The sequence below is a fragment of the Dermochelys coriacea genome, chromosome 22 (assembly GCF_009764565.3).
Source record: "Dermochelys coriacea isolate rDerCor1 chromosome 22, rDerCor1.pri.v4, whole genome shotgun sequence".
NCBI lineage: Eukaryota > Metazoa > Chordata > Testudines > Dermochelyidae > Dermochelys > Dermochelys coriacea.
Window position 1 is genome coordinate 3,077,223 of NC_050089.1, and position 25,537 is coordinate 3,102,759.

General features: G+C 48.2%; 1 protein-coding gene across 1 annotated transcript; it reads right to left on the bottom strand.

The window, feature by feature from the left end:
* Positions 1–325: 325 nt before the first annotated feature.
* On the bottom strand, positions 326–25,081 carry SRPRA (SRP receptor subunit alpha). Its single transcript, XM_038380720.2, has 14 exons — positions 24,862–25,081; positions 22,669–22,752; positions 20,085–20,248; positions 16,418–16,578; positions 14,745–14,910; positions 13,123–13,276; positions 12,257–12,366; positions 11,474–11,592; positions 8,946–9,032; positions 7,871–8,043; positions 6,290–6,503; positions 5,209–5,372; positions 4,945–5,043; positions 326–1,838 (listed from the first exon to the last, which is right to left on the bottom strand). The coding sequence occupies exons 1-14, from the start codon at positions 24,985–24,987 to the stop codon at positions 1,710–1,712; spliced, it is 1,950 nt and encodes a 649-aa protein (XP_038236648.1). The 5' UTR covers positions 24,988–25,081; the 3' UTR covers positions 326–1,709.
* Positions 25,082–25,537: the final 456 nt, after the last annotated feature.

The window sequence follows — 25,537 nt, forward strand, 5'->3', positions numbered from 1 at the left end:
TACCTGGGGCATGGAGCTAGCTCAGTTTACAGTGGGGCTAAACAAGCTGTAGGTTTCAGAGTAGCAGCCATGTTAGTCTGTATTCACAAAAAGAAAAGGAGTACATGGTGCACCTTAGAGACTAACAAATTTGTTTGAGCATAAGCTTTCATGAGCTACAGCTCACTTCATCGGATGCATTCCAATGAAGGAATGCATCCGATGAAGTGAGCTGTAGCTCACAAAAGCTTATGTTCAAATAAACAAGCTGTAGCAAAACATTTCAGGATATGTTCTTGCCTAAGCTGGTCAGGTACACTTGTCCAAGGTAACTATATACACATCACAACTTATTTATGAAATTTATTTTTATATAAATTATGTATTTCTTTTAGCAGACAGCATTCAATTTATTGCACTATAGCACATCTGCAATACGGAGCTACAAGACATCTTAAAGAGTTTTGTATTATTCAATGTAGCACTTTAGACCAGGATCTAGAGGCACTCAGAAGGGAGGGAGGAGAAGGGCAGGAAAGCAGCTAGCATTCTTTCACTAAAAAGTTTCCTTTCCCTAGCTAGTTAGAGGGACAGCAGGCAAGAGTTCTGGTAGCATCAGTTTAATCCTCAACACTGGTGAGGCAAGGAGGCATGAGTCAGTGGAAACAGCTTCTGAGGAAGGAAGGGGGTCTTGCAGTACAGAAACCAGCTCTAGTCTATGCCCTAAAGCAGTGCAGCTTGCCAAAATCCAGGCACTGCCCTTGCAGCTTAGATAGAGATGGAGATCTTGACGACTAACAGTTCCAGCCTGCAACTCCAAGCCCAGACTCAGACCACGGGGAAAGTCTGCTTGCTCTGAGCTGTAGTGGCCCTAGGCAGCCCTGCTTTAGGAGTCCCAGTAACAATGGAACTAGGGACCTTAAGGCAACTTCAGCCTCTTCCCTATAGGCCCCTGCTTGACAAGCATAGAGGGGTTAGACTTACTAGTTTTGGTTTATCAACTTTGGTGAGCCATGGTCATAGCTAGCAGCGAGTGTTAATCAGGTTGTAGACACAAACTGTCATTAAGCAGCATCTATTTCTGCTCTGTGGAATGTGCAAAGCTAGCCTTAGAGCTTAGCATAGGATCAGCCCCTGGACTGGGACACTCATACTCTTGGGTCCCACTAAGTCTAGCATAGTCTAAAGATCTAGATCAGCTCATAGGATTAAGAATACCTTTAACAAACAAAATAGTCCATAGATGCTTAGTTGTTAGCAGAGCAGCCCATAAGTTCTGCAGGTCTTAAACACCACTTACAAGATATGAACAATACAAAGCTCTGATTTCAGCCTTTACTAAGAGTGGAGGCTGAGTCACTTAGAATGAAGGAATCCAGGGGGAAGGGCTTTCTCCAGCTGAAGGCCACAGAGCTGATCTAGCCCAGCTGCTCCACCTGAAGGAGACAATTGCTACCCAAAAATAAGCTTTATAGCCAATAAATATGGAAGAAGTGTAGCTAATCAGAGTAAGCAACATGATTGAAGACAGCAACCTCCTTCCAAGTTTAAAGTCATGCAACAGGTGAAAACCATGAGGAAGTATAGAAGCAAGTAGTGGATGCAGCAGCCCCTTGCTCTGTTATCCCTTCATTCTGTTTTGCACTACACTGAAAAGACAAGTCAGTCACATTGTAAAGCACATTCTTCCGAGACATCTGCAAACAGCAATTTGGTGCAATAATTGGATTTTAGGCCTTCATGAGAGCGGTGACCACAGCCTTGGCGTTAAGGCTACGCAGATCACAATAGGTTTGTCCAGTACCAACAAACACGATTGGCTTGCTAGTGATGTAAGTCATGGAGATTGCAGCACCAACCTGTGAAAGAAAGAGCAATTATTAGTTGGTTTGAGGAGATCTACTGAGCAGGACTCTGCCTGAATGTACAACCCACCCCTAACAAAACCATCAGTGTGCAACTGGCTAGAGCAGAAGCCTGTACTCTGGGCATGTTCAATTCCCATTAGTGTTACAGCAAGTTGGAAGAGTTCTTCTGATAGACCAGAGAACTTAAGCATTTGACAGCCAGGAATTTGAGTTAAGGTTCTAAACAACCTGAACTGCCTCTCTGCCCCATGGGTTAGGATAAATCAAAGCAACTCTGGAAAGTCCATCTCTTCTGCAAGAGAGACTCCTGTGTCCAACTGGGAGGCCAGTTTGTATAGACTGGCTAGGGAAGTGTCTCAGAGCAGGACACGGTCTTAGGGAGTGTTCTACTACATAGTGAAACATTGTCCTTTCTCTCTGAATAGCCAGGTGGACTGGAACAGGGTCTAGCTGAATCTGATTTGTAAGCAAGATGGCGTGACTATTTGAACTGTAGATGAGATATGGCAGCTTAGTGTTATGGTTTGCCAGTCAACTAACCAAGTTGCCAGGTCTGTAGCTTTAGAGTACAACCATCTAACTGCTATAAAGAGGGATTACATTGTGTTCCCAGTATGTTCACAAGCCCGAGGGAGTTGACAGTCAGTCAGCACAGGAAGCACTTCCATCGTCTCGCACTGAACAGAGAACAAGTTCTAAAGCGGATACCTGGAGCAAAGTAAATAGCCTGCTGGACAGACCTTAAAAGCAGCTGCTTGTCTTCCTGGGCCACAACAGTTTTGGCAGGGAACCAGAGCAAACACAAGCAAATGTACAGTGCAGCTGAAATCTACCCGGGGCAGAGGTGGAGAGGACAACACACAATTTTTATCATCCCTGCCAGGCAATGGTACCATGCCAGAACAATCAGTGCTCGTGTCTGTGATTCAACATCATGCAGTAACAGCCATGGCTGACTTGCCCACAATCTGAGCAGGGGGAAGCTGCAGTGACAGACTCCAGCATGGAATCCCCCTGGAAAGGGCAGCTCATTACTCTGATTCCACCATGAACGGTGGTGCAGTGATGGCTAGGCACCCCTGCAGGAAGTCAGGCTTGTTGCTAGTGTGGCTCTGCATCATCTCCTGTCAGAACTAAATGCTGTGATCAGGCTCCATAAGGACGCAGGGAGCTTCGAGAAAACAGACCGATCAAGCCACCTGAAACTTCAGCTGAGCTTGAACATTACCATGAAGGGTTCAAGCACATCCTGGTGTAACTCAGGGAAGTAGCTTCATTCTTCATTTTCAGCAGCCTTGGGAACTGCTTCGCCAGCCCCAGAACTGGTAGCAGTTGTGCAGGTTTCACCCCTGGACTGCCCAGTATGCACCAGGGCAAGAGTCAAGTTACTGTGCCCAGTGTTAGTGCCCACAGTTCAAGGAGGATGTTGATAAATTGGAGAAGGTTCAGAGTAGAGCCACAAGAAGAGCAATTAAAGGACTAGAACCCCTGCCTTATACTGAATGTCTCAAGCTGCTCAATCTCTCTCGCTTAACAAAGAGATGGTTACAGAGACTGCGATCAAGTACCTACATGGGGAACAAACCATTGATCATGGGGTCTTCAATCTAGCAGGGAAAGGTTTAAGACAATCCAATGGCCAGAAGGGAAAGCAGACAAATTCAGACTGGAAATAAGGAGTAAATTTTTAACAGTGAGGGGAATTAGCCATTGGAAAAACTCACCGTGGTTTTGTGGTGGATACTCCATAACTGGAAATCTTTTAATCAAGATGAGATGTTTTTCTAAAAGATCTGCTCTAGTTCAAACAGGAATTACTTCAGGGAAGTCCTCTGGCCTCCGTTATGCAGGTCACAGACAGTCACAATGGCCTCTTTGGCTTTAACCTACAAGTTTTCATATTGACCCAGCCATTGGACGAACAGTAGGAAATTAAAAGCTCTAGTGTGAAATCAGAAGTGCTAGCAAAAATAATGACCTGGTCATTCCTGATCTTAATTTCTTTTCAATTAATTAGAGATGTGGATGGCTCAGCATAAAATGAACCAGCCCCTGCCTTCCTCACCATCTTTTCAATGGAACTGTAGCAGTGACAACTGAAGCAAGGCTCTTAGTTCCCAGCTGTAAGCAGAAGCTGAGCCATGTTTGTGAAGTCCAGCACTGACACTAATACTCAATGATCAGAATCAGGAGCAGAAAAGACCGGACACGGTTTGCTTAGGTCAGCAACCTCAAAGTTTAGAGGGCTAAAACATCTCTCCAGCAACTGTCTTCTGCACATCCTGGCAAAACAATGCCACTTTGCCTTTCCAAACCCCCTGCTGCTAGGTAACACTAACTGGAACTGGTGTAAATCTTTTGAGCCAGTGAAGGTCTTTATACCTAACCAGTCCAGGGGAAAAAATAAAAAAAGAAACAGGCATGCAGTGGGCACTCTGAGGCCAGCACCTTTTCAGAAATATGCTGCCATCCTCCACAGGCTGTACAGTTGAACTGCTGCCATCAATAGGACATTTGAGAATGCAAGAGGTTTTTATGCTATGAATTGTGCTGAGCTAAGGCAGTTTGCCCTTGCACAGATTTAGAGCAGCTTTAATTTGCCACACAAGTTTTGGAGTTTGTTTTGGTTTTTAGTACTGATCTGCAATAGGATTCCCTGGCAGGCCATTAGTGTCTTGCTTGTTACAGCACTTCTAAAGCCATCTGTGCTGGGGAGCAATCAGGATAGCTTCAGTTGAGACTTCCAAACATTCAGATCTACAATAAAGATTCCACTTGCCTCGGTGCAATATAGTGATATTATCCAGCAGTCACCACCCACTCCAAAGTGGAACATGAAGTTGTTAAACTATTTGGAAGTATATCTAAAGAAAAGGCCATGTGAGAGGACTCTCAGGGGTGCAGGTATCTGATTGATGCATCAAAAGAATATGCCCGGTTGAGGTCGGACATAGTTACTCAATTTCTCCTCCGCTGTTTGGTCTCAGCAAGGAGAGGATCCATAAAGGGTCATTTAAAAAGACATTAAAAACAGAAGCCTTCACTGGGGAGACAAAGAATGAGCAATCTCCGGGTATGAAGTGAATGGCCATCGTACCTTGTCATCGATGGTATCAAATTTGGTGAGCACAATTCCATCAATGAGACGTGGTGTCTGAGCCATGGAGTGATCAGCAAGGGCCTTGTTAAACTTGACCTAGGGGAAAAATACAGCCAGGAAATAAGTCCATGGAGGTTCTTCTAAGCAGGTGTCCATCATTGGTATGCGAGCACCTCCCAAAGTGTACACAGATGCTCATGCCGACAGGGGCTTTCTCTCTCTGTTAGAATTTTGTTTGAGATTAAAGAATCAGAAACTAACCAGCTGATCCACAGCTTCATTTCCCACCAGGGCTTCCCCGACAAACAGGACCAGGTCAGGGGTGTTGACTGCAATGAGTTTAGCCAGAGCTGTCATCAAGGGGGCGTTGTCTTGCATGCGGCCAGCAGTGTCCACCAACACCACATCAAACACCTGGTTACGTGCTGGGAAAAGAGAAGTGAAGGGGGTTAGATGAAGCAAGTTGAGAGAGTTCTATTCCCACACACATTGCTCCTCCAGCTACTGCCCTTCTGCAGAGAATCAGGGGTTTACTCAAGTCTTTCCCCCCCTCACAATATTTTCTCAATACAAGACATCCACAATCCATAAAAATCCCCTCCCTGGGACAGAAACAGTCAGCATAAAAATTAAGGGCCTAGAACTGTGGACCCAAGCAAGACCCCAGATGAAGAGCGTTGCACTCTAGGGAAGGTCAGATTGATGCTACAGCTTGAGCCCTTCAATCTAGCAGGTAGGTTCAAACCTTTCCCAGTAGGCAGATTCTACTCAATCTTCACTAGGTAAACGGATCCCCAGCTGGGGAAACTGAGGCACACACTGACCCTTATGAAACTGGCTTACTCCACCCCATCCCCACCCTCCTATGCTGTTCAGGTTTAGAAGCAGGGGCCTGGCAGCTAATGCACAAGGTCACTGATTTCCTGGACAAAGGAGGAACCCTTGCCCTCTGCTGGAAGCCTTCCCCGATCTCCGGTCTGTGCTCCGCCCAGCTCTGCACCAGGGGCTGTTCCTGACCCATCCATTGGGCCAGAGACCTGAAGGGGAGGTGGGGTCTATAACAAGTGTGGTGGTGAGGAAGCAGTAAGGAATGGCAAACCTGCAGCGTCAATGGCAAAGCCACGAATACAGCCCAGCAGTCCAGTTCCACCCCAGCTCAAACCCTTAGGCCATATTTCATCCCAGGAGTGCTAACTGGTATTCCCCTCTCACACCCCGTAACCACTCGCCCTCCCCTAGAACAGCCAGGTCCTGTCTTGGAAAGCAGACTGCCGACTGCCATTCTGGACGCCCAGGAAGAGTCGGCCAAGGCAGGGCTAGGAAGAAAGGGCGATAGGCTCACCATACGAAATGGCCTCCATGGCAATGCCAGCAGCATCCTTCCCATACCCCTTCTCATAGAGCTGCACCATGGTGCGGCCGCCGTGACTCTCCGGGGGGTGCAGAGCATTCAGGCGGCGGGTGTGCGTGCGCAGCTGCTCCACGGCTCCAGCTCGGAAGGTATCGCAGGCAGCAATGAGGACGCTGAACCCATTTTCAATCAGCCAGAAAGAGATCTGGAAGGGGGAAAAGGGATGAGGGGGAAGATATCTTGTTACCATCCCCAGCCTGAGTCCAGCTCTGCTCAGTCCCTCCAAGCCCGATACGCGGCCTCCAGGCAGTTGCTATGTCATTCCCCCCCATCCCAAAGTTGGACAAAGGAGATTCTCCAAGTGCCCCAGCCCAAGACAGTCACTTACAAATCAAGTAGGGAAGGAGTGTAAACCAAGGGCCTGAAACTCCAGAGGAGAGTGGTGTGTAGGTTGGCAATACCCCTCCCCCCCTCCCAAAAAAGAAAAGGGAACCTGCTCTATGCTCTTCTATAATGCCAACAATCATACAGGTGCTTCCATCTCAGGCTCCAGCCAAATCCCTTGGCTGAGTTACAGCCCCCAGTCCCTCCATCCCCACAGAAATGCCCCTTTGAACACACCACACCAAGGCAGCGATCAAACCAGCATTGGTTCCCAGTAGACCCCGCACATGCTTGCAGGCATCACTAAGCTCTGTCTGTAGTAACCAATACCCTGCATGTCTACACAGCCTTCTAAGGATGCCAGAGCACTTCTGTGTGTGTCCATTGCCTGCTCAGGGCTGTAAACACAGGCCAGTCTTGGCCCCTAGTGACAGCTCTTAGGGATGAAAAAATCACTGCTGCACTTCAGGGCTGCCTTCCTGCTGATCCCAGAGCGTAGCTTGATTCGGGCATTTAACAGCACTATTCATATTACCATGTCAAGCCTTCCAGTCAGTTGCACACATTAAAGGAAGAGCTTTGATCATCTAAGCCAGACTGAGCCTGAGGGAGGTAAGGACACAGGGAAGAGTCCTAAACTGTGGCTTTTCCAGATCCTGAGTTTAATTAGCCAAGTTATGGGTTTAAAGATAAACATGAAGGGCTTTGAAATTGACTAGGCTGGTAGATGTCCCTTTAATTAGCACAGTGATTTATTAGTGGGATCTCTTCTCCCCTGCTGATGTTGACATGGGGCTTTTCAACAGGGAAGGAGGTGTGCGCATGAATGGGGTCAGAGCACACACCAGCTCTCCAACCCCACTAGGTAGTGCAAGCTAGTGGCAATATACTAGTGCATGATTTAGGAAGTTGAGTTGCCCATCAGCACAACAAAATGCAAAGAGCTGTCGGCCCCACAAAGGAAGTGAACTGAACGGAGGAATGGTTTTTGCTAACATTTCAGTTCTAGGGATCTGGGTGCCATAGGCAATAGCTGCAGACAGACATTCATACACCAAGGAGATGTTGCCACAACATTTAGCCCAAGGGGATTTGAGACGTTGTCCCAGAATATATGTAGGAAAGGAGGGTGGATCTTCCTGAAGGGACCAGGCTGATCCTTGAGAACGCATGCAGGTTGAGCCCTACCTTGGCCAGGTTGGTCGACTTTCCAACCCCATTGACACCACAGAAAGTGACAACATATGGCCGGCGGTGGCGCTGAGCGTCCATGACGTCACGCAGCATGTCCACGCGGCGCTGGGGCTGCAGGATCTGCACCAAGGACTCCTGCAGGGCCTGCTTCACTGTTGAGGTCACCGCTGGGAACGGAATTAGAAGAGGAACCTTTGTCAGCATTAGATCCCAGGTGAGGCAGCTGGAGCACTGCCCACCCTTCCCCCGCAGCCTATTAGGAGCATAACAGTCAAATGCGACCTAGATTGGCTCACAACTGCCACACCAAGGAACTTGGGTTCCCTTTGGAGCTGACTGGCTGTTCCCTTGTTAATCTGCCAATTGTGCCATTAGGTTCACTTGCTGACCGCCCCGATAGTCTCTCTCCTCAGGAGTCTTCCTCTCTAGCCTGGAGCAGGGATGGATGAATTAATTCACTCCTGCCCCAGACTGCTACGAAAAGGTGTGAAATTGAGCAACCACCATTCTATAGATTCTCAGACTTCTGCTGATCCTTTGGCCCTCTGCCAGTTTCATCTACTGCAGTAGAGCTTCCCACTAGCAAATCCCAGCTCTTGGGTGTAAGGGGTTAAACTTGTGAACTGCTGCAGAGGTTGGCATCACAGACTTAATCTTCTCCCCCACACATCCTCTGAAGGCCAAACTACAGGAATCCAGAACTGCAGTGGATTAGACATTCCTAAACCCTGGAGAAGTGCTTACCCAGCAGGAGAAACACTGGTTGAGGTTATCCCCTTCTGCACATGTACTGAGAATTACAAGCCACTTGGCAACTAGAGATTAGGCTATGCAAGCACAAACAGGCCTCAAGGGCAGGCTGGAACAAGCCCAGGGTCCCAGGTCCCTCGGAATATTAGAAGGACCGAAACACAGCAGAGAAGCAGCAGCTATCTGCTGGGACTAGCACATTTTGTTTCAAGCATCATGACAGCGGGTGGGGAAAGAATAAGACAGCATTACAGAGACTTGAGCTAACAGGTTAGAGAACTCAGAGCAGCTCCTTGAGTGGAAGGATGAAAACACTTACTGGTGAAGGTGCCCATCACTTTCCCTTCCAGTTTCTTAGCCACCGATTCACACAGTTGGACAGCTATGTCAGCCGCAACGTTCTTTGCTTTTGGTAAAGAAAAGCCAAGGGAGTGGATATTAATGTTGCAAGACTCTTGGGCTACAGGACTCAGGGTTCTCCCAGCCCCCCCCAGAAGGTCTCTATTCCAGCCAGCTCCAAGGGAGGAGGAGGAGGAGGAGGGTAATCCGCCCCTGTGGGAGAGCAGAGCTTGGCATTGCCAATGATACCCTGCTCTAGAGCAGACAGCAATATGGACACTGAGTACAGATAGCCTCCAAGGCCTTGAGAAGGGCATGGAATGTGCCCTCTTATCCCCAGTCACAACCCACAACCCAGATGCTTCCTCAAATGATCTTTCATCCCTGAAGCAATCCTCCACCCCAGGGGAAGGGAGATCAAGGCAAGGATTTCACTGTCAGACCCCCAGGGCAATACAGATCCTGTTTTGGGGCCAATAGTTTCTTTCCACATCAGTCAACAACGATTCCAACCATTTTATCTTCCTCCCCGCCCATCAGAGTCCTCTGGATGAGACAAGGACTTCCGAACCCATCCACATCACTGCTTGGGACACTAGTTCCCTTCTGAGTCTGTTCCAAAAGTGCTTTATATTCAGTTCAGCCTGATTCGATTTGAAGTGGGCGAATTATTGCCACCTTAAAAATGTAAGATTGTCACTAGAACCTGACCATACCCCACCTTGTCACCAATACAACCAAAGAGGCATTTTACAGAATGTGAGCAAACCACTTAGAATATATAAAGAGTAGGATCTCTGTTAAATACGACGTGCAGAGACACACAAACCTACAGGGCTACCATCTGAAGCACCACACTATCAACTAGTCCAACAACAGGGTATCATGTCAGACATAACTCAACTGGCATTATCCAGCGTGTCATGCCGCAGAAAAGATAAGTGACAGATAGTTGAGGATTTCACCTATGACCTTGATATCACAGAAAAGTTGGCCACTCAATGTGCTTGATCCACTTGCAAAAGTCCCTCTGAGCAATTTTCCACCAACATTGTAGTCAGAGCTATGTTACAGGTTTGTTTCAATATCATTCAAAACACAAGGATCTATCTCAATGTAGGACACTGGGTAAGTGAGTCCCCAGTTCAGCAAGTTTAAAATCAGGCCCATACATCCAGGAAAAGGCTAATTAAAGGCGAATGTTGCTAGTGCGTGCTATATGTGGGACACGTCCCAAACATCCTTTGTTCTGTTAGCCTCCCTCCACCAGCTCTGTTCTGTACATATATTCAAGGAAGCACACCACCTGCTGTGGAAATAGCATATGCAACACTCCTGCAGCACAGTTTAGAGACAGCGTGGAAGGACATAACTGAACTCCAAACTCTGTGAAGGAGAGTCATAAATATAAAGGGAAGGGTAAACACCTTTAAAATCCCTCCTGGCCAGAGGAAAAACCCTTTCACCTGTAAACGGTTAAGAAGCTAGGATAACCTCGCTGGCACCTGACCACAGTGACCAATGAGGAGACAAGATACTTTCAAAGCTGGAGAGGGGGAGAAACAAAGGGTCTTGGTCTGTCTGTGTGATACTGTTGCCAGGGACAGAACAGGAATGGAGTCTTAGAACTTAATAAGTAATCTAGCTAGATATGCGTTAGATTCTGTTTAAGTGGCTGAGAAAATAAGCTGTGCTGAATGGAATGGATATTCCTGTCTTTGTGTCTTTTTGTAACTTAAGGTTTTGCCTAGAGGGATTCTCTATGTTTTGAATCTAATTACCCTGTAGGGTATTTACTATCCTGGCTTTACAGAGGTGATTCTTTCACTTTTTCTTCTATTAAAATTCTTCTTTTAAGAAACTGAATGCTTTTCCATTGTTCTTCAGATCCAAGGGTTTGGGTCTGTGGTCACCTATGCAAATTGGTGAGGATTTTTATCAAACCTTCCCCAGGAAGGGGGGTGCAAGGTTTTGGTGAGGATTTTGGGGGGGGGGAGATGTTTCCAAACGGGCTCTTTCCTAATAAAGTAAAACCGGTTAAACGTTTGGTGGTGGCAGCGAAAGTCCAAGGGCAAAAGGTAAAATAGCTTGTACTTTGGGGAAGTTTTAACCTAAGCTGGTAAAAGTAAGCTTCGGAGGTTTTCATGCAGGTCCCCACATCTGTGCCTTAGAGTTCAGAGTGAGGAAGGAACCTTGACAAGGAGAGACTACAATACTGGAAGAAGAGTTCAAGAGACAGGCTGGAAATCGCAACAGTTCCATGATCACTGGCTAACGGGATAAAATTCAGGGCAACCTACAGCATCTGTGGCTGAGCTATAACCCCACTTCCTGGAAGAGTCCCTTTAAATCCTTAATGCAACTGTTGATACAAAAAAAGGAAAACAGAATTTTAGCGACAGGACTGGAGAAATGGCTCCTTCCATATGCAGACCAGTTGATCTACAGAGCCTGACTCCGAAAGCAACGCCACAGGGTACTAGCTTGTAAGAGACATTCCAGACTTACCAATCAGATGATCCTTCATCTTCTCCAGCACAGAGTCCATGTCCTCTCGGGTTAAGCTTTTGGAACCAACCAGGCCTTTCAGCATCCCAAACATGCCTCCCAAACCACCCTTCTTAGCCCTGTGAACAAGCAGAGTGTGGTTACACGTTACAGCTCTCAAGCGTAAAGGGATGGTGATGCTCTTGAAGAGAATAGCAGCTAAAGGGAGAGAAAGACTGGACAGTCATGAATGCAATTCTCAAGCTAATATGCAGCTGGTCACTTTCGCCTTCTGGTACTGAACTGCTCCCTAGTTATTGGAATTTTAATAGGAGAACCAGATTAACAGGCAATAGTTCAAACTGGTAGCTGGTCTGTATTAACTGATCTGCAAGCAGCACTGGCAGAGCTAGGTTTGCAAACCCCATCTTGTACAAAACAAGTTCCACAGTTGTCTGGGAACTAGCATGGATTTGCTCAGTTACCATGCCCAGAGAGGTACCAACGGTATATCAGGAGCCATCGAGGGAACACAGATCCGGCTTGGAAGTGCTAATTACAGGATCATTTAGTCTAATGACTCAGCCTGCAGAAATGGAAGGGCCATTCACGAGCAGATATGCTTATGGTTTTGGTCGTGTGTTAGACAACACTTCCTTCCTGAAGCCAAGACATCAGCTAGCAGTGCCCAAGATGCATGTAAGCTACTCTATACAAGCTTAGCGGACTGGACATGTTGGAGGAAAAGCTGTGGGAGATAAAGCAAGGAGATAGCTGGGATAGGGGGCCTGCAGGAGGACTTACTTGGGCTGTGAAGGGTTGTGAATAACCTTCTCCTCTTCAGTTTCCTCTTCATCACTCTCATATTCAAGATCATAAAGGCGGCCAGGCTCCCGATCTCGATCTCCTAGGGCCTGAAAAGGATGGCAGAAAGAGAAGCCATACAGAGAATCAGTAACTGGCATTTAAGCCTTAGTTGATTTATTTCACTGGCTCATTGCTACGGAGAACTCTTGTGAGGGGCCAGTCAGAATAATGTTACCATCTGTAGCACCTGCAGGGACCTCAGGGAGTTTTATTAGTATTGTCTAATCACCACAATTCCCTAGTGAGCTAACTGGTGATTTCCTTTTACACAGAAGGCTGAAATAACTTCCCCTGAGATCACACAGCAAAGCAATGACAGATGAAAATAGAATCTTGGGGTCCCAATTCCCAGCCCTATGCTCCATCTACAAGACAACCTTCCGTATTGCATGGGTATCCCCATAAGATAGGTTCCACCACCTTCCTCCACACAGCTTCTCTAGCAGCTGGAGAGCTGATTTCAGTTCCTCCAAGAGATGATTCCTCCGGCATTGAGGTCCAAAACTGTAAGAGCACCACGAGGAGCCAGATGGGTGCAGCTTTCCACAACCTGGTGGAGACTGAGCAATAACTTGGGCAGTGCCTTCCCACTAGTTTGCCAAATTAAGACCTCATCTGTAGCAGCCAGAACCCACAGTTTCCGTTCAGTTCTGCATGCTCTAATCCAGCCATGGAGCTTGGGCCACTCTCAGGATCTCCATCTGAGAGTACAATTCAGGTGAAGGTAAGTTGCAGCGGCAATGCCCCAGGGCCTAGCACAGAGGCTAATCATCCTGTCGGAAGGGGAATGTTTAGGACCTTACCATGTCAGGATCATACTCCTCTGTGGGGCAAGTGTCTGTGTTTCCGTTGGTAGTGGAGTTACTATAATCGAGTACTTTGGCATTAGAGTTCCCCAGCTCCCACACACGGGGCTTCTTCCCCTTCTCCTTCTGAGTCTCAGGCTTTGGGGACTTGCTGGGAAGGCAGAGGAGAAGCTATTAAAGCAAACTCTGTGATGACAGCCCACTATGAGTGGACTACAAGAAGAGATTTTAAACAGGAGGTATCTCCCATATGATTGGGATGAGTTTATAGGGTTTACCATGTGCGATTGGATCACTGGTTTCACCAGGTATTCCGTAGGGGCCAATATGTTGATGCTTCAGCAAATGAGAAAAATTCCATAACATCCCTCCCCGCTTTGAGAATTCTTTTCTGACCCCCATCAGTTTGTCGGGTAAATTGCTAGCATACCTTTAATCTGGAGGTAGTCAAGAAAGCATGGGCAAAATTCAGGGAAGACTCATGTTAACCACCCAAAGATTAGAAAGATGCAAGTTATGGTTAAACTGAAAAAAGATGAAATATGGAAGCATACTACAAAGATCACCCAACCAGCCTCAACTCTGACCCCGTACCGCTTTCAAACTTAGTGCAACGAATTGCTTTGATCTGTAGGTGTCCCCAGTACAATTCAACATGCGGCCCTTTGCTCTTACCACGAGAGTCCCATCATTGAGACAGTTTCTAACTCTTTGTCCAATATTACCCTTCTCTTTGGAGTCACATGTACCACTGGGGAACAGGGTTGTACAGCTGTCCCAGATATACTTTGGGGATTCACAAACTGACCAAATTCTCTCTCCCCACCCTCCAGTGAATGACACGGGCATCCTAAGGAAGCCAAAAGCCACAGGAGGTGTTTGAATGATGGCAGTTAGCAACCACTGGCAGACAGTGTCTGGCATTCCAACAGCTGCTGCAGTCTGATAACATGAGCTTTTTTGAAAATCACCTGGAGTGAATCCTGGCCCCACTGAAGTCAATGGCAAACCTCCCATCAACTTCATTATGGTCAGGATTTCACCCTTTGTCTAAGTTCCTGGTCATGCACAGGGCAGACACATGTGAACAGCACTGGATCACTCAGAGGGCCCAAAAAGTGCCATCTCCACACTTTCAAGAAAGCTCAAGAAGATACTTTTTCAAAAGCCAGTGTCTTGTTTAAGCCTACCGCATTAGAGCCCTAAAGTAACCTACTGCTGCCTCACCTTCATCCAGGAAATATGGCAATGACATTTCAAAGAGCACAAACACTTAGAAGCCACACCGTGTGCCAGGCCTCAGGATTAGAAAGGGCACAGGTCATCACTGTCATTGGAACAATGGGATATTCCTGCATTGTAATGCTAGAGAGGGGTGCTTTAAAAGCAGATCTGTTTGTTCCACCTTAAGGAAGAAAGCCTGAAGCTCTCTTGCCCACTATCCACCCAACACATTAAGAACAACCGGCAAAAGTTGGTGGTTGAAAAGCAGTATGATAAATAGCTCCTTGTCCATTGTTAATGGGTGAAACCCTCCCCCAACACAGATCTGCCACCCTATCACCACCACCTCTCTCAGACTGGAGAGAGGGACACAGGTCTGTCATCCTCTCACTCACTTGGACTTCTCTCCTCCTTTCAGGCGCTTCTTGAAGAATTCCTCACGGTTCTTTTGCAGGATCTCATCCTTGGTCAGTTCCTCCCTGTCCCCAGTTGCGACAGGAGGGTTCTGCTTCGCATCTGGGGCTGCTTTACTGAGGACAGTAGCAGCTTCGGTTCCTGAAGCTGGACAAGACAGAGCTCTCACTACAATGTGTACACACACACACGATTGAAGGGAAACAGCATTTACTCAGTGATCAAGCACTCAGGAGTCAGGGAATCCCAAACAAGCTCTTCTAGTATCATTAGCTCAGCAATGCTAAACATTTATCCAGGTTTCTACACCCTGCTCATCAGGACATAAACCCCTTTGTGTAAGGCATCTGTGTTTGTCTCTAGCCCCTAGCTGAAGAGTTTGGAACTAGACGGAACTGAATTTTATATTTCAGTCTGAAGGCAGCGAGGTTTGCGATAATAACCTTTTCCAGAAGTTGCACTGTTATGAGCCGTCTCCTGTGATTGCAATTTACGGTATACAGTAAGTTTTCCATTTAAACAGAGGGAAAGAATGGCAAGCATGTCACTGGCTGAGTCACTGCCTGAGTGGCCTGAATTTCGGGATTTCCCTGACCTCAGCGCTTAATCCCATAACCCTAATGCTAGCTTTCCCCTCTGCTAATTTCCCAGGTTTCTCTCAAAAGAGCTTGTACCAGGTGGAGGCTTAAAGCATCTACAGCCCATGCTACAGCTTTCAAAATGCTTTAACTTTCTTATTTCAGGATCACCTTTTCCCCCTCCCACAAACAAAGCAAATGCACTAGTCCTCAATGGGCTCAAGTCCAGGCCACGGTTCAAACGCCAGCCTTTTTGCTGTAACCCTGTCTATGTTAGAATGTAAAGTGACAGAATGAGCTGCAGCCGGATTCAAAGCTTAGCAATCAGTTCTTGCAGAAACATCCCGTGATAACAGCAGTCAATCAGGCCAGACTTTTTGAACTCTGGCACTGAAGTCAGATCCTAAATCCACATTTAAGAATCTAATCAACGGAACCAGTTTTTCACAAGTGCTGAGCACTGGAGTCAGTCAGGCTACTTGGATTTAGGTCCCTACTTTTAGGTACCCAAGTTTGAAAATTTTGACCTAAGCTTGTATGAAAAAAGGCAAAGCAAATGAGCAGCAAGTCTGCATGTCATGCACCTTGACCTGCCAGCGGGTAGTCTGTTTCACTGAATCATAGAATATCAGGGTTGGAAGGGACCTCAGGAGGTCATCTAGTCCAACCCCTTGCTCAAAGCAGGACCAGTCCCCCATTTTTGCCTCAGATCCCCAAGTGGCCTCCTCAAGGATTGAACTCACAACCCTGGGTTTAGCAAACCACAGAGCTATCCCTCCCCCATGAAGAGCTTTTGTCAGGGTCACACTTTCTCACCAATGAGAGCAATCCAGGACTGAGGCAATCAATTGCTACATGCAGGGCAAGGGATGCTGGCAGCCACAGAAGGGCAAAAGCAACTAGAATAGTGGATCTGACTCAACCTCTCCCAGTAACAGATGCTACAGGGCAGATGTGCCTGCAGGCAAGCATGCACTGGTTTACTGTCACCGAGGGCTAGGACACAGCCTGATTTTGGAGTCCTCTGGGCTATTTGCTCATCCCACTGCACGAATCTGTCAGTTGCATTCACTTACCCTCCTTTTTGGAACCTTTGTTTTTCTTGTTCTTGGCTTTCTCCTTTGGTTTCTCCCCTCGGGTTTCTATCATAGACTTGACAGTCTTCTGAGACTTCACGGACTGTTCAAACGTCTTCATGGCAGTAGGAGCTCGGATTTTACTGCTCTCCTCTGCTTCTCTGATCAAAGAAAAAGGGTGTTATTCACTCTCCAAAATACAGTCCAGGTCCAGAACTTAACATCACACCCTCATAATCACTGGGCCAAGAGTCTAGCTGCAACACCCACCATCATACTGCAAACCTCAGCTCCCTGGGGTTAGACTCCAGCTCTTCAAATCTCTGCTGAAGACATCTTTTATCCCTTTGTTGTGTCTCAGTTCCTCTGCTCATTTATTGTTTGACTAACTGTATTAAGCTCTGGTTTTTGTTATGCAATTTTGTTATGCAACGTACTCAGGGCTTGTTTATACTACTAAATTAGGCCGACTTAATTTAGGTTGACCTACAGCCACCGTAGTAATTCAATTGGCTGTGGGCATCCACACTACTCTCATTCTGCTGGTGTTGCACATTCTCACCAAGAGCGCTTGCGCTAACTGAAGTGGGGCATTGTGGGCACTGACAGTCGCATGGGGCTCACAGCTGTCCTCAACTTGATGACTATGATAATGAGGCCAACTGACAACTCTCCAACATAACGTACTATAAAGAACTCAAAGACAACCCCACATCACAATTTACCCACGAATTTAAGGGTATCATCAAATCCTTCCCCAAACTCCTCCAAGAGAAATTCCACACACTCATCCCCCAAGAGCCTCCAACATGCTTCCCAAGATACACAAACAGGGGAATTCAGGCAGACCCATCATGTGTGGCCATGGCTCTCATGGAATATCAGGACTCATAGAAACCATCCTCAAACCACTTACAACACAAAGGGCCTGCTTTTTCCAGGACACAAGCAACTTCCTCCACAAACTCCACAACATTAACCACCTTCCTCAGAACACCATCCTCACCACCATGGATGTCAATGCCATTGACACCAACATCCCTCACAATAACGGCATAGCTGCCTGCTTCAGATATCTACAAGACAGCGGACAACCCTCAGATATTCACCCATTTCATCCTCACTCATAACAATTTTACATTCAACAACACACACTTTGTCCAAACCACAGGAACAGCCATAGGTAGCAGGATGGCTCCCCAATATGCCAACTTCTTCATGGGCCACCTTGAAGATGAATTTCTGGAGAAATGCACCATGATATCCTGGGACTGACACGACTACAACACTGCATACAACAACTTATTTCCTATTAACAGAGGAAATCTGGAACCTGAGACTCTCATGAATTAAATCTGCATCTCTAAGAAACTGATGTTTGTTCATTCAGTACCTAGCACAATGGGGTCCTGGTCCATGATTAGCGCTTCTAGACACTACCATAGTACAAATAAAATAATAAATACACGCAGCCACCTTTAAAGTTTAAGCTTGTATGGAGCAATCCTTCAAAATGAAAATGCTGAAACAGATCCAGATCTAAATTAACAGATACATTTGTGCAATTTAATCTTTCAGAGCAGTTTTTGGTGAGAAAAGTGTCTCAAAATGGTACCTTTGTGCTCAAGAATGTCAATTTAGTGACACAAGCTATTGCCATTAATCTGCAAGTGCATGTACAACTACAGAAAAGCATGAGATGGATTCTCCATCATCATTAGAACTATAGGACTAAATCAGACTACTACACTATATTGCTACAGAGCTTTCAGCCTCATAGACTAGCATATTACAAACAAACCAGTACACAAGAATTGCTTCAGTGAAACATGGCCCACTCTGGGGTGGAGCCACCATTTAACAGCACACTACTACTACTTGCCAGAACAGGAAGTGAAGAATCCCGTATACAATTAAATCAAGAATATAATTACACCCACACTGGAGATTTATCGGGAATTTAAATCAACACTCCCATTAATAAGAAAAGAGCCATAGGATCTTTAGTGAAAAGAGGGCAGAACCTCACTGTTGCATCTGCTCTCAAAGATAGCACCACTAGCATCATGCTGTGGCATTGTTTATGGTGATGAGAGGGACTGTCCCCTTTTGAATCACCCAAGGACTAGAGGTCTCCAAGTATTGACCAAGCCCTCTCAACATGAGGTTACAGCCCAAGCTCATGCTTGGTTTTATTAACAACTATTTAGCAAGACTGGCCTTTAGGAGGGGTTTTTGTTAGGATGCTCTTCATCAGCTGGTGGAAGCACATGAAGATTGGAACAAGCCATTCCTATCCCAGAGTTGAAACCCTCCCACAAATCAATAGGTCCAGTGGATATGGGCCAGGGATTAGGCTGCGGAAGTCCCATTGCTTGGGACTTTAAGGAGTGAGCAAAACACTAGAAAATACGCTGTAGGTTCCAAGTCCAAATTGGGATGCAGGGGGTGGGCAGGATCATTTTTTGGGCCTTTCCTATCTGACATTTAGGATTTAATAGTTACTATTTTTGTCTTTTACATCGTGACCAAATCTTGGCACTTGTGTCAAGAACAATCATTCCAGAACCTGAAACCACTGATTTCAGCTGTTTCCTTTAGCAGAGGCTGTGATGCTTGTCTCACCTGGGAGGGAAACAGACTTTCTACTAACCACGGGCTTCATATTAACTAGGACATTATCTGCCCCACTCTAACCCCACAATCAGGGATCTCAATCGCTGATGAAAAACACTCCAAACGCTTCTACAGTCAAGTAGCTTGGAAACTGGTCAGAGCTGGCACTTGTGAAGCAACAGTGACTCATATCAGGGATGCTGGGGGAAGGAGAGGTTGGCTGTATGGGGAGTGAAGATGGACTCAAAAGTTAACGCCTTTTATACCACCTCATTCTGTTCCCACTCACATTGTAAGCCTGCCTCAGAACAGAAGATCTGTTGATGGGATGACCCTTGATGTGAAGTTGATATTTTATGGCCAGTAGGTTGGGTGCAAGATGGCCAAGTGCTACCACCTTGACTCGCATATATCACTGAGAGCCAGCTGGGGGGGTACAGCTAGTTCAGTTATTTCCAAATTGACAGTGCAGCACGACCCCGACCCAATCATTCTGATTGAGATGACCTCAGTGTTCCACTGGTCCAGATAGAAAGGGGCACTGAAAGCAGTCATGCTGGCTGGTCCAATCCAGGATGTTGGGTGTTGAGTATCTAGTCCGAGGTCACTTCTCCTAGGAAAGCTCCTGTATGAGAAGTCCTTTGGCGTGGCAGCCATGTCTGCATAACAGCCTGTGAATAGGTGAGTTCCCATCTCTTGCTCCAGTCAGATACGGTTTACAAAGGACTTCAGTTGACAGAGACTTTTTGTTTAGTCAAACTCTTTTGGACACTATGGGATCCTTAAGTTATGCCTAGTGAGGGTCACAGCAAGTCAGTGGCAGTGCAAGGCTACTCAGTCCCCTGCGCTAACCATTATACAACACTCCCTCCAACATTCCTAATGGAAGAGAGACAGCCAAAATGAAAGCCCAAACAGCACACACTGCATGAGTGCACGGACATAATATGGCTAAACAGACCACTTGCCCATCCCTAATATAGGGCATTCAAAACACAGCACAAAGGAGATACACAAGGAAACTGAGCCACAGCAGAAATGGTCGTGTTACCGGAGGAGGTGTAAAAAATCCTCTTTAAAATCAAAGGTGCCATTAAGGAGCCCCAGAGTGCCTTTCTGCTGGAATTCATTGCGATATTTATCCCGGAACTCCTTATGGACGTCATCTATCAACTTATCCACATATGTTAGAGTCAGGATCTTCTGAAATCCAACCTGGAAGGAAGTGAACAGAAAGTTACAAGCATTGATAGAAAGCGGACAGTATGTGTATCATTAGCTGAAAGGAAGATACACTGTAACACATTCTTATTGCTACATCTAACTAGCAAGAATAACCACTAAATAGCTTAAATGCGAGAAAGGAAATAGAAGAAGCTGCCATCTTGACAATTAGTTTATTTATGACACTAGGGCTACAGAGTCCACTTCAAAGTGTTGGAGATCAGAGATTTTCAAAGATGTTGTAAGGAAAATTCTATGTATAAGCATTTTAGGTTAAAAGGGAAACAATCAACTTAAAAAAGCATAGGTCATAAAATACTGTATCTACTATTGTTACAAACACCTAAGATGATACTAACAACTATCAGAAAAAAAAATCTTCATTTTCCTTAGGCTGTTGTACATTTGAGAACACTTTGGGTATAGTCAGTTTCTCCTTTGAATTGGACTTTCACAGAGATAGGGTAGAAAAAAAATCTAAACAGGAAGATGTTATTGTAAAAATCACGAATTGGCAGGGATATGACATGAAGCTATTTCTAATTTTTTTTAAATGTAATAGATTTCAACTTGAAATGTGTTCTCATTTTACTATTTCGAACCATTACATTAACCAAATTAGTTTTTAGAAACTGTAACATACTATACAGCTTCAAAAGCCTGATTTCCAATGGAGACAGATCTAAATCCTACTGTACATCATAAGGCTAGAACTGCTAGGATCTACAGCGCTGGATGATTAAAATAGCAACCAGCCACACACACGTTACTGAATAATGATCAAAATAGCAGCAGGTATTGCTAAAAACTACTCTCAAAGTTAATTTAGTACACATTCACTAAAGCACACCTTTTTAGGGTCCAACTCTGAGGTAATTTTCTCCTGCTGAGGGCACATCTCACAGAATCAGGCCCTAAATTATCCTTAAATTTAAAGCGCACTAAAGGGTGAGGGGGATTCTCCTTCATACCTACTGTACAGGTTTACCACATTAGGAAGGGGGTAGCCATGGATTACCTCACAGCAGTACAGATGCTTCACTCGCATCCCCAAATAGAGCAGCTATTCTCAGGACCAAGAGTGTAAGAACTGCATCCAAGATGACTTTATAGAGGGACCCGGCTAATCTGGAATTGGCTTTTGACCCCAAGCCAAGGGCATCCAGAACAGTTGGCAGAACAGATCTGATGGTAAACACACATGCCACAGATGCCTTAATCTGCACATTGTAACTCATGGCTATCTTCATCAAGCTTGTTGAAATCAAACACTAAAAACAAAACTGTAAACTGAAAGAAATCTGGCTAAATGTACATAAAAAGCTGCTGACAATTCAATCCACGCCAAGCAAAGAACGCAAATATTTGGCATCATCATCACTGCTCAGGGCTCTAAGATTCCCACCTGTAGCAAAGTGGAAGGGGGACTCTCGTATTACTTTACTTGAGGCTCTTGACAGGATCCTATTAGAGACTGACACACTCAGATGAGACCTAGAATAAATTCTCAGCCCCAATGAAGTCAATGGGGGTTTTGCAACTGATTTCAGTAGGGCCTGGATTTCACCCCAGGCCGCCTTCTGTAGTAAAAATTCCAGATTTTTAGATTTCAGAGAGATTTTTGTCAAATGCGCCTTACTTGAAAGGGCTGTTAGAAGCACCACAGGAATTATACCAGTCACCCACACAAAGATGACATCTCATTGCCCTCTAGTGCCATGGCTCCTAAGCCCACTCACCAATGGCACCTTCATTCTACCTAATGGACCAGAAGCAACCCCAAAATGCAAATGGAGCACCAGTTACAATTGGCCACTGAGTCTTGTATGGATCATTCTAACTTACCCTGATAAACCTGGGTGATTCAATTCACCTTCAGAAGTAAATTGGACAAGTCACCTCACTACAATAGCAGCCAGGAGTCCTTGGTCAATATTATAACAAACCATACACCCTATTATTGCTCGCTAACAAATGGCTGTTCTGGAATCACAATAGCCTGTCACTATTTTTAAAATGAAATACACCTTGTGCTTATAGAGCACTTTTTATCCAAGGATTTCAAAATATCTTTTATACATTAATTTCACCTCAAAGACTCTAGGCTTTGAAGTAGATATCAGAGTTGCATCACATTGTGCTTTATTGTTGCATCTATGATAGTAACTGACTCAAGGTCATGAAGCAAGACTCGCCTGTTGCTCAGAACAGAGTCCAGTAGTTTAAATAGGCTTTTTCAGCCATGCACAGTGTCTTGAGTTTAAGATGTATTAATAAATAGACACTTATTAGAACATCAGCATAGTTTATTAGCTTTGGGGTTTTATGTCATTCCAGGAAGACATGGAGCCCTATAACCGTTCCCCAAATGCCTGGGCAGAGAGGAGGGGCTATTAACATAGTTTACTTACCACAAACACAAGCTCAAACTGATTGTCCAGTTTGTATTTAAGCGTAAGAGCTTCATGGTTAAAAGAACTGTTGCCACCTCGCTCCTAAGAGAAAAACAAACAAAACAATTAATCCACCATAGAAGAGCTGTACACACTTCACACGGCGGGATATAAGCCTGCACTACAGCTGGAGAAGAATTCCCTTTATACAAATGCCCACAGTTCTAGTTGCTAGAGTCTTCTTTGCAGGCTCCTGTTGGGTCTTCTCACCTTTAGTTCATATCATCTTCCTTGCATCACAATCTGTTCTCTTGCATTGGGAATCATTACTCAATAACATACTTTTCACAGGGAGAGTATATAAAATCCTTTATTGCATAGCCCCAGCAGCCTCACGGACCCTCCTATCAGATGATTTGTACACACACACACACCCCGAACCCACCCACCATAAGTCAGCATGAAAGCTCTCTTCTTCAGCTCGTGCCAACTGGAACAGCCTTCTTGAATCATCTGTCTCTTATCCATCTTTACACCTTCATTTTATAACCCTCAGATGTTTAGCTCTGAAGAGTGTGGAGACCCAGATCAGATTAAAGCTTTAAACTAGCTTTCAAGGTTCTCTAGAACCAGGTGGTTGTCCCTCAGTATTCCAAACCACAGGATAGTAGACAGTATCTGCATGTCCACGCTAGGCCTTGTTGTCAACCGTTAAGCTGTAGCAACAACCTAACGCAAACTGTGCACGGTTTGCAGCCACACCAAGTAGTTACCAACATAAGAAACTGCTATACATTACAACAGGCTGTTATTCACAGCAGTACGCACAGGAGAGTGGTAACTTCGCAATGAGGCTGGCAAAAATCCTCTCTCTATACAGCGGTAGCAGGAACGATTCAAGTCCTCTGCCCATAAACAAGCTACTTTGTAGCAAACAACTAAATCACTGAGGGGGGGGCAGGGTTCCGGGGGGGAAGTCTCTCCCGCCCCGCCCCCGAGGGCCGCCGGGTCTCTCCCCCCCCCCCCCCGAGGGCCGAGAGGGGGGCCGGGTCTCTCCCCCCCCCCGCCCCCGAGGGCCGAGAGGGGGGCCGGGTCTCTCCCCCCCCCCGCGGGCCGAGAGGGGGGCCGGGTCTCTCCCCCCCCCCGCCCCCGAGGGCCGAGAGGGGGGCCGGGTCTCTCCCCCCCCCCCGCCCCCGAGGGCCGAGAGGGGGGCCGGGTCTCTCCCCCCCCCCCGCCCCGAGGGCCGAGAGGGGGGGCCGGGTCTCTCCCCCCCCCCCGCCCCCGAGGGCCGAGAGGGGGGCCGGGTCTCTCCCCCCCCCCGCCCCCGAGGGCCGAGAGGGGGGCCGGGTCTCTCCCCCCCCCCCGCGGGCCGAGAGGGGGGCCGGGTCTCTCCCCCCCCCCCGCCCCCGAGGGCCGAGAGGGGGGCCGGGTCTCTCCCCCCCCCCCGCCCCCGAGGGCCGAGAGGGGGGCCGGGTCTCTCCCCCCCCCCCCCGCCCCCGAGGGCCGAGAGGGGGGCCGGGTCTCTCCCCCCCCCCCCGCCCCCGAGGGCCGAGAGGGGGGCCGGGTCTCTCCCCCCCCCCCGCCCCCGAGGGCCGAGAGGGGGGCCGGGTCTCTCCCCCCCCGCCCCCGAGGGCCGAGAGGGGGGCCGGGTCTCTCCCCCCCCCGCCCCCGAGGGCCGAGAGGGGGGCCGGGGCTCTCCCCCCCCGCCCCCGGGGCCGAGAGGGGGGCCGGGTCTCTCCCCCCCCCGCCCCGAGGGCCGAGAGGGGGGCCGGGTCTCTCCCCCCCCGCCCCCGAGGGCCGAGAGGGGGGCCGGGTCTCTCCCCCCCCCGCCCCCCGAGGGCCGAGAGGGGGGCCGGGTCTCCCCCCCCCCGCCCCCGAGGGCCGAGAGGGGGGCCGGGTCTCTCCCCCCCCGCCCCCGAGGGCCGAGAGGGGGGCCGGGTCTCTCCCCCCCCGCCCCCGAGGGCCGAGAGGGGGGCCGGGTCTCTCCCCCCCCCGCCCCCGAGGGCCGAGAGGGGGGCAGGGTTCCGGGGGGGGCAGGGTCTCTCCCCCCGCCCCCGAGGGCCGAGAGGGGGGCAGGGTTCCGGGGGGGGCAGGGTCTCTCCCCCCGCCCCCGAGGGCCGAGAGGGGGGCAGGGTTCCGGGGGGGCAGGGTCTCTCCCCCCGCCCCCGAGGGCCGAGAGGGGGGCGGGGGCGGGGGCCGGTCCCGTCTCACCTGCAGCAGCACGGAGCGGATGAGCGCGTTGACGGGCGCGCTGCAGGCTGCCGCGGGGCCGCGCACGCCCTGGAAGCACCAGAGCACGAGGCCGCCCTTGCTGAAGATGGTGAAGAAGTCGAGCATGGCGGGGCGGGCTCCGGGCCGGGCCCGGGGGAACGGGGGGCAGCGGGGTCCGGGGCGCCGGGTCACCTGCCCGACCACCTCGCCACACGTCAGACTCTCTCCCCGCCTCACTTCCGCCGGAAACACCACGCCACGGCCGGGGCACAATGCAGGGGGCGGGGCCGGAAGGAGAAAGCGATTGGTCCGGCCCGCGCGGAGGGGGGCGGGATCCAACGACCCGTCCTGTCCTATTCCCACGGGCATTAGGGGAGAACCGAAGCGCGAGACCGCGATTGGTCCGTTTACGTATACGGACGGCCTGGAGGCTGAGACTGCCCTATCCGCGCGCGCTGTTTGGAGGCGGAGCCAGTAGTAGCGTTCTTGATTGGTCCCTTCGTGTAAAATTCCCTCCTCCTAAGAGGTGGGTGCCGGAGCACGGGGCCGGCGGATTGGTCAGTCCCTATTCGTGGGCGAGGTCCAATCGGGGAAAGGCAGACATGGAGGACGCGGATTGGAGGCTTGCCCGGCGGGGTGGAGTCGGGTGCTCGGAGGCTATTGGTCAGTACGGGGA

Bases quoted from the DNA above. Each gene is read 5' to 3' on its own strand.
- SRPRA (XM_038380720.2), bottom strand. From the start codon at position 24,987: ATGCTCGACTTCTTCACCATCTTCAGCAAGGGCGGCCTCGTGCTCTGG. The intron at 22,753-24,861 runs GTGAGACGGGAC...TTTTTCTCTTAG, and splicing joins TCCGCTCCGTGCTGCTGCAG to GAGCGAGGTGGCAACAGTTC. The intron at 11,593-12,256 runs GTAAGTCCTCCT...GCTTGTTCACAG, and splicing joins CACAACCCTTCACAGCCCAA to GGCTAAGAAGGGTGGTTTGG.